We start from the raw sequence: 8,970 nt of genomic DNA on the forward strand, positions 1-8,970 counted from the left end.
CTTCCGATGCATCTCCTGAATTTTTATTTTTTATTTAGTTGATAACCCTAATCTGAGGGTCATTGCCACTGTATTAATTTACACTTTGTTTAAATTGATTGCCATCTCATGGCCACAACAAACACAGAATGAATGCATGAAAGAGCATCAATAGAAAAACAAATTCAAAGTGGCCCTGGACAGGGGTGGTGCACAAGATCATGGGCCCTATGCATAGGCAGTCCTGATGGGCCCCCATAATAAATATAAGAAAAATATATTCCAGACTTTTCAAGGACCCTCCCTCCCCTTGGGGCCCTAATAATCAGTACTGGTTTTACCCCCCAGTCCCACGCCTCTGGCCCTGGTACATAACTCTGATTGTGAGTTGCTTGCTTTTTATTGCCCTACAGTATATTGGATGTGTCAATCTTACTTCTTCCTAGAAAACTGTAATGAACAGACTCCGTCCAAAGTGCTCTTTGTCTTGTCTGCTGTGCACACTCACACCACCACTCCTGATGTGCCTCTATGACACATTCATTTCTGCACCATATATACATCCAGGAAGCTCTACAGCAGGGAAATGAAGTTCATTATTTATAATTATGTTTCCACAGCCGAATCAGCCTTAAATAAGTTGCAATTAGCCTGTCACTGTCGGGCATGTTCTCTTGCTTGGCACGCAATGAATGAGCCCACGTGACGTATCACTATGAGAGTGAAGAGGAAAGTATGTTCACAGTCTACTTCAATGCATGTTGTTTGTGGTCAGTTTAGAAAATTAGTTGCAGCTGTGCAGGTTTTCTTTAGAGAGTCTTTGTGAGCAATTGAGACACTAATCACAGTTTAATATACTTTCAGTACAAATGTAATTGCATAGTCCTTATTAAATGCATTCATCGCATAGCAATGTTCTGTGTCTAACTACTATTTCAGTAATGTCTCATTTCCCTTTGTGTGATTACTCCCCTTGTCTTCTGCATCTGTCATTCTGTCCTTCCTCTCTCTTTCTCTCTCTCTCTCTGTCTGTCTTTATTATCTCTCATAGCTACTATGTGTTGCTGGCTGTGCTGATCTACCTTCTGCCCCTACTGGTGATGGGCTGTGCCTACCTAGAGGTCGGGCTCACTCTGTGGGCCAGCGAGATCCCAGGGGACTCGTCCGATCGCTACAAGGAGCAGCTTACTGCCAAGCGCAAGGTACCAATGTCTGGACCCATTGATTGGGCAGCGGCCCCAATCCTCTAAGCTGTCTGTGGTAGAACATGATTGTGTATAGAGGTAGACAGCAAAGCAGAGGTCCCAAAGTCAGCTGGACTTGATTGCATAGAGATAAACAGGACAGCAGACAGGAGAGACCCCAAAACAGGCTGTGGATGGAGTAGACCTAGCTAAAAAGAAAGACAGAACAGCAAGAGACAGGAGACATTTTTGTTTATTTTCTTTTTTTATTTATCCTTTATTTTACCAGGTGAGCCCCATCAATCTTACATCTCTTTTTCAAGGGAGCCCATGGTCTCGCAAAAGTAAAAAGTACACATGTTGCATCAATGTTAACTCTACATTTACAATTAAAAATGATACTCTGAATAGGGACAACTGATTGACAATGCTCATTAACTGGCAGACAAAAAAATATATAATAAGCCGGAGTTAACTGTCAGTGTTCACATTTTCATCTGTCATCTCTAGCCAGTTCTTACAAAGGCAGCCTAGAATAAAATACTAGGCTCAAGACTAATATGCATCCTCATTATCCTACTCCAGTAATAACCTCTCTTTTGTTTTGTTATCTATGTGGCTTACCTCTCCATTTATAGACCTTAAGGTTATTTTAATGCCACTACCTGTAGCACAGTGTGCCAACTGGATCTGTAAATCTACTGCAGTGTAACCTTGGCAAGGCTAATGGACAACACAATTTAAGCAGTTGTCCGGAAGAATGCTCTTTAGCTGCTGAGTTTGGAACAAGAGCACATTAGTCACCAGACATTGGCACTTTTCCACTGTTTAGCCAATGCAGAACATTGTTCAATTCCACAGTGCAATTAGTGTCTTAATGACAGATTCATTCACAGGGTGGCAATTTGAAATCTCACACCAATAAGCCCAGTTTTATTTTCAACCTGACTCATGGCTCCCATAACTCTTTAACTTACTGTTTCAATCTAATACTAAACTCACATGTTCAAAAGCTGAAGGCTTTGTCTACGCCTTTTATACCACAAGCCTTAAAGTCATGGTGAGGAAGACTTGTATTACATAGACACACGCTCAGAAACTTGAATAGAGACCTTAAAACAAATGTGTAACGTATGTTTCATGCAGTTTCATCACAAGAGGTTGTCTCCCTCCTTTCTCAAGCATTGGTTACTAGCATTCAATAATTTGCACATTAGCAGTCTTAGGCAAGCAAATTACCCAGTCTGTCAAAGGGCAAATGAGGTGCTAGCAGAATAGAGCTGCAATAGGTCAGAAAGCTTGTGTTAGAATCTACCAAATCTGTCAGAATGCATCTAGACTTCAAAGCGGTGGCTTTGCCTTGTAAATCCATGGGCTCTGTCTACCTTCTGCTAGCTCAGCAAGGCACCTGTTTAGCTATGCTCGTGCTGATGACTAAGTGTGAGCCTCCTAACTGTATGGACTGACCATATGCTGTGCTGTAAGATTCTCACGCTTTCATCCTAGAGCTCCAAACTCCACACTAATCTTAATGTCATGGCTTTCCTAAAGAGAGATGTAAACTGGATAGTATTGATCAGGTGAAGGACAGAGCAACTCACTTGTCATTCACATAAGCTAAGGTAGAAAAGTCCTACCACGATTTGGTTCTACCTGTGCACTTAACACATGCGATTTCACCCATGAGTTGATTGACCTGACTATATCATAAGAGTCAGAATGATAGGCTGGGAAAAAAGTAGAATGGGAAAAAAAATCGCTTTTAGGTACATCTCTCTGCCGCCCTCATCTCTCCCTCTTTTTCCATGTCTACCTCTCTCTGAAGGTGGTGAAGATGATGATTGTGGTGGTGTGCACCTTCGCCGTCTGCTGGCTGCCCTTCCACGTCTACTTCTTCCTGGGCCACTTCTTCCCCAGCCTGCTGCAGAGGACTTTCATCCAGCAGGTGTACCTGGCCATTATGTGGCTGGCCATGAGCTCCACCATGTACAACCCCATCATCTACTGCTGTCTCAACGACAGGTAATCTCAGACTGTGAACAAGAAGAATTTGGAGCCCTCTCTCTGTCACGCTATCGCATGACCAGGAAAGAGCCACATGGTTTTCCTCAGGGTGCATTTTGAATTGATAACACTGAATGTGACATTGTCATGTTAAATATAATGTTATTTGTGAAATGGATGACAGCATACCCAAATAATTCCACCTGTTTTGCACCAATATATCTCCCTGTATTATTTTGCAGACTTAAAACTGTGATATCCACTAAGCTTATCAGAGTGCAGCAAGAATGTATTTTAACAATTACGTGAGAATTAAATTAGAGAGTATTGTATCCATAAAGTTAGAATTATATAAGACAAGCAATTGAAAGTTATTGGAGACAGATAGGAGTTTCTCAAGGTTACATTCAATGCACCCACAATCCTGCGACATCTATGTGTTGAGAACTTAATGCTAGTTATGTGAGTCTGTGAGGTCGAACTAACAACAGAAAGCTGCTGGCTCAGTGATAAGGGGATCCATCTCCTGAGCCAGCATGTGTGTGTTAGATCCTCTTCCTGACGCACGAATTGTGCTAATTGGCAAGGTCAAAACGGTCAACACAAAATTCCGGAGAGGATTTCCATATCTTTAACCCATACCGTCCTCCTCTGCCGTTGCCCTGCCCTGTTTGTTTTGTAGGTTCCGTGCCGGCTTCAAGCAAGCGTTCCGCTGGTGCCCGTTTGTGCCCGAAGGCGCCTATGAGGGTCTGGAGATGAAGTCCACCCGCTACCTGCACACACAGACCAGCATGTACAAGACCAGCCGCATGGAGACCACCATGTCGACGGTGCTGCCGCAGGGCACCGACAAGGACCCCAGGGCAGGAGCGTGCGTGTGCACGGCGGTGGCGGCGGCAGGGGGAGTCGCGGCCGCGCGCCGGAGTTCAGTTGACCTGGCCTCCAACGGCTCCTCGTCACGGAGCATTTCCAAGACCGTGTCGGAGACCTCCAGCTTCTACTCCAGCAACAACCTGCCTGAGTAGTCTCCTCCTCCTCCTCCTCTCTTCTCCTCACCCCCCCCCCCAGCTCTGCTCATCCACTGACTGTCAGACTTACTGTTTGTGAGTGTGTCTGTGTGTGTGTGTGTGTGTGTGTGTGTGTTTTCATGCCGCTGTGCATATCACCCGTGTGCCAGCATGTCCGATGAACTCTGCTGAAACAGCATGCCCTGGTTTCTGGGCAGGATTGTTTCACCAAGGGCACTATCGCACAGTCACCTTCTCTGCGTAGATTTAAAGCTATTGGACATTATTTCCTGTGGCCATTGATGAATCACACACACACACACACACACACACACACACACACACACACACACACACACACACACACACACACACACACACACAGCAGTCTGGCTCATAGGTTTCATAATCCCCAATTTACACGCTGCACACCATTTGGTGATGTGGTTTGTGCAATGGGACCTCCATTGTCTGAATGTATATTTTACAGTATCGATTGGCTGCTAGGCTTCAAACTGTTAACTGCAGTTTGCCTGTTCATAGCAGCTTGTGAACTGAAGCTCACTCAAAGTGCTTTTGACTGAAGAAGAGTGTGTCAAAACCACTGACCTCAAATGCAGCAAACACCATGGATTTGTGTACATTACTCTCAACTTTGTTATCATTTAATGTTTTCCATGTAGTGCAATAGACACTACAAACGTGTATATAGGCTCTGAAGTAGCAGACCATGTCTGAGGAAAATGAGAAGACTGTACAGCAGGCTGGGTTATAAGACAGAGAAAAAAATAATGGAGAAAAAGTGTTCCGAGGTGGTGCCACCGCGTGTTACGTCTGGCTGTGCTTTACCAAACAAGACTATGTTAGAATCACAGCTGAAGGTATGACTATATTCAGCGGAACATAATATCTTGGGGAGTAGTTTTCACAGCTTGTTTTCTTTTTGTGCCATTGCAAGCAACTATTTCACGCAATCTAGCCGAGTAGCAACAACACACAACACACATACACTAACACATACACATAAACGCACATAGCCAAGGCAGTGGTAAAATTAGCTCAGCAGTCTTCTACAGTGCTCTTCCCAGGTCTGCTGCGGAAGCATTTGTGAGTGTGAGTTTGTGTGTGTGTGTGTGTGTGTGTGTGTGTGTTTGTGTGTGTGAGTAGAGTAATATGGAAGAAGGGGATACTGAACAAATAACAAATGGATCAAATACATATCATTGTATATTCCTGTTAGGACCAGAACTTGCCCTGAATTGTTAATTGCCTCTTCCTACTATACTACCATACACACCAAACTATTACATGTAGATCCTCTGTGACATGCTGTTGGTGTTTGTATGGGGGTGAAGGAGTCAGATGGAGAGAGAGACTTGATAAAGACTGGAATTCTCAAATAGAGATCCCAGTTCCCAGTGACAGTTTGGTACCTGGTGGTATTTAGAAACATGCCCATTAGAATGAATGTTGTGTGTATATGTGTCTTTACAGTAAGCCTGTGGTTGACTGTGTATATGTATTGGGGCGGGGGGACTCCATGACTTGAGTGCAAAAAATGTGTACGTTTGTGCATACAGTATGTATAAGTGAATGTTTCATATGAGCAAATGTGTCCTGAAATGAGTGCAAATCCATGCACATCTGTATGCATCCGTGCAGTGATTGAGGACTGAGGCCACACACTCTGCAGATGCATCCAAGGGCCCTGAATGATCTCTCTCTCTCTCTCTCTCTCTTTCACACACACACACACACACACACACCTGGACACCTCAGGCCTCCTGGCTGTGCTGAGTCTCCTGAGACCTAACATGGCTCACCCTGACATGCAGCCCTCCCTGCATTAGCGGATCGTTCATGTGGCCCTGGCTTAACACTACAGCATCAACGTGCTCGCTGTGGTTAATGTATGCAGCTGTTTCAAAGTGACTGTGGCCGTCTGGTCCATGCCTGACATGAGTGGCCCTACCTACCGTTATCCGATCCGTTTGATGCAGCTTGCCATATTTTATCATAGCTCTGCTGTTTAATCCAGTTTCCATTCTCCTGGAAAACAATTTCAAAAGCAGGAAATGAGGCGCAATTGTTGAGCCATGGGCTCTGTGGGTTTAACACAAACAGACGGCATTGCATGCCAAATCAAATGGCTGCCTCAATGTGATGTGCCGATGCCGGCACCTGTTAGAATTTAGAGATTCAAAGTTATTCTGTTCAGGATGGAAGTATTCTGTTCATGGATAAAGTAGTTGTTCTATAGAAGATGAAAAGGAGATAAGTAAGTGATGAAACAATCCTCAGCACGTTCAGATCAGTAAGATTTTGTTGATTCTTTGTGTTAATTAACGTGTTGGTGATAAATAGTTCTTTTTTTATTATTATATATATATATATATATAAGACAGCAGCTGTTTCTTTGTACTTTTAATGTGGTTTTATTTAACTTGTACTGTTATTTAGAGTGATTGTACAAGAGAAGTGGTATTAATGTTGCGTATACAGAGAACAATGTATAATTTCTTGTCACATAAAAACCACACGGTCATTTCTAATCTAGTGTACAAGTTCAATACAAACTTTTACCAACAGTGCAAATCACTGTAGCTTTGCAGAACAATGTTTTTGAGCATTAATCTATATGTTGCTGAATTGTTTTCCCAGTAAATCTCACATTATTGTCACTGTAGTGCAATTGTGCTTTTGTTGTGCTGTGCTCACTGTATGCATCACAAAAAAGTGTTCTGCCTATTGACAACAATTGACATACATTATCCATCTATCAATAAAATAGATTGATTTAGTTTTGTTTAAAGAAAAGAGAATCAAAGCACCCCAAGCCCAATAATGTGCCTTCAACTACACAGCCATTACACCGCATAGGTCCTTAGGAAGACACTAAATAGATAGATAGATAGATAGATAGATAGATACTTTATTGATCCCCAGGGGAAATTCAAGCAATTCACTAGTGTCTAGGCAGACATAAAAAAAACTTATTTGCCTCTAATTCTTATTCCAGTCCACTGTTGTTGTGTCTGGTCAGATGGTGCCTAGAGGGGGGTGCAGATGTAACATTGTTGTATTGGAGAAGACCTTTGTTTTCACCACGATGGCTCGTGCACTGACAGCTCGTGCACTGAACTCAGTCCCCAGCTGAGATCTCTATCTCTCTTTCCTTCTCTCCACGTTCCACTCAGTTTGAGAGTCTTCATTTTTCTGGCAGTGTGCTTTCCACATCAGTCAGCAGAGAAGGCGTGTTCAGTCCTGTTCCATGTTTTGTCTGTCAATCCAAATCAAAGGCAAACTGTGCCCCCCCTGACTTTCATAGGATGTGTGGTAGTATTTCAGAGTATGAGTTTGCATTGCTTTGACTTAAATGTCAAGCACTGACAATACAAGAATACGAAGAGAGAACATAAAGGGAAAACACCAGTGACTGGGCTTCTATTAAACAATGAATGGTTATGGGAGAGGGGGTCCAGGGCAGGGCCGCAGTGGGGCCACTTTTCAGCCCGGGAGTTTCAGGCCCAAGACCGGCCCACTTTTTTAGTGGTCGTGGAAATTGGATAAATAATATATATTTCCCTCGACCGGCCCAAAAGTGAAGCGGCCCACCGGGAATTTTCCCGATTCTCCCGATTACCCACTCCGGGCCTGGTCCAGGGTGAGAAAGAGGTGAAAGGAACGAGATATTTCACAAACTGTGCCCTGCGGATGTATGCTAGAGAGAGGGAGAAAGAGAGAAGAAGAGGAGGTTGATATCAAAATTAATGAACAGACTTGGGTGGGCACGACAGAAACAGATCGATCACACAACGTAGCACAGCCAGCATTTTAAGCGAGGAAGGCTGAGAGAAGAACACGAACCCCCCAGAGAAGCAGACGACGGGCGAAAGTAATCACCAGGGAAAACACCGCAGCAGAGAGAGAGAGAGAGAGAGTACGAGAGAGAAAGCGCCCGATGTCAGCACGTCGCACCTGTGGAGTGTTTGTCGCCGCGTTAAACCCAGCGGATGCGCTGCACATGCAAACGCATCCTAATTCCATCTCACCGCTCTCATCAAACAAGGATTCACGCCTCTGCAAAAGAGGCTCAATATAACCGAAAATAGATTAATTTAGAGGTGTGAGTTGAAAAGGGAGATGATTTGAGTTGGGATGTAATTTACTTAACCTTCCTTAAAATCATTTGTGGGCAGGGAGAATGCTGTTTATGTCCTTTAGAGCACGGGGTGCTGCTTTCAAGTTGAATCGTTTTCATGCCATTACACCTACATATCACCATCCACTTACTTATATCGATTATATGATAGCAATCATATTTCAATGGTATGGTCTTTTTGTGTGAAAATGAAACTGAATGGTTTATAAGTTAACTTGTAGATGTGTGAATGCATTTAAAGCAGTAAGTGTTCTGCTGAGTTTTCTTTGGGCTGATATAAAAGAAGGTATTAACCTAAATCTCAGTCGCTGCTCCCCCTTTAGACGTTTCCATTCAGTCTCACAGGGCATGTGTTTTTATCAACTTGCTAAGACGGTGTGCATAATGTATTTTCACAGCTTTGCCATTCTGCCCCCAAAATAAAGAATGCTCTTCATCATGCTCTTGTCCCATCTTGCCTTTTTCTGTGTTACAAAAAAATAAGACATAGTGGTGCTGCTGCCGCGGCACTAAATGCCTTTGAACTGTATATAAAACAGTAATGAAATGATACCCTGATGCAGAAAGAGTGTGATTTTTCTGGGATCACTGGAGCGGGTTCTGCGATGTTTGCACCAACCAGTGTGAGATCGAT

The 8,970-nt window shown here is 43.5% G+C and overlaps 1 protein-coding gene across 1 annotated transcript in view; it reads left to right on the plus strand.

Moving 5' to 3' along the window:
* The window catches only part of tacr1a (tachykinin receptor 1a), a 20,407-nt gene extending 11,639 nt beyond the window's left edge, over positions 1-8,768 (plus strand). Inside the window, exons 3-5 of the mRNA XM_048244437.1 lie at positions 1,031-1,181; positions 2,989-3,185; positions 3,850-8,768. Of these exons, the coding sequence (XP_048100394.1) occupies positions 1,031-1,181; positions 2,989-3,185; positions 3,850-4,192 (691 nt within the window). The 3' untranslated portion in view covers positions 4,193-8,768. The remainder of the gene's footprint in view (positions 1-1,030; positions 1,182-2,988; positions 3,186-3,849) is intronic.
* The last annotated feature ends 202 nt before the right edge of the window (positions 8,769-8,970 follow it).

Source organism: Alosa alosa, chromosome 5 (assembly GCF_017589495.1).
Source record: "Alosa alosa isolate M-15738 ecotype Scorff River chromosome 5, AALO_Geno_1.1, whole genome shotgun sequence".
Classification (NCBI taxonomy): Eukaryota; Metazoa; Chordata; class Actinopteri; order Clupeiformes; family Clupeidae; genus Alosa; species Alosa alosa.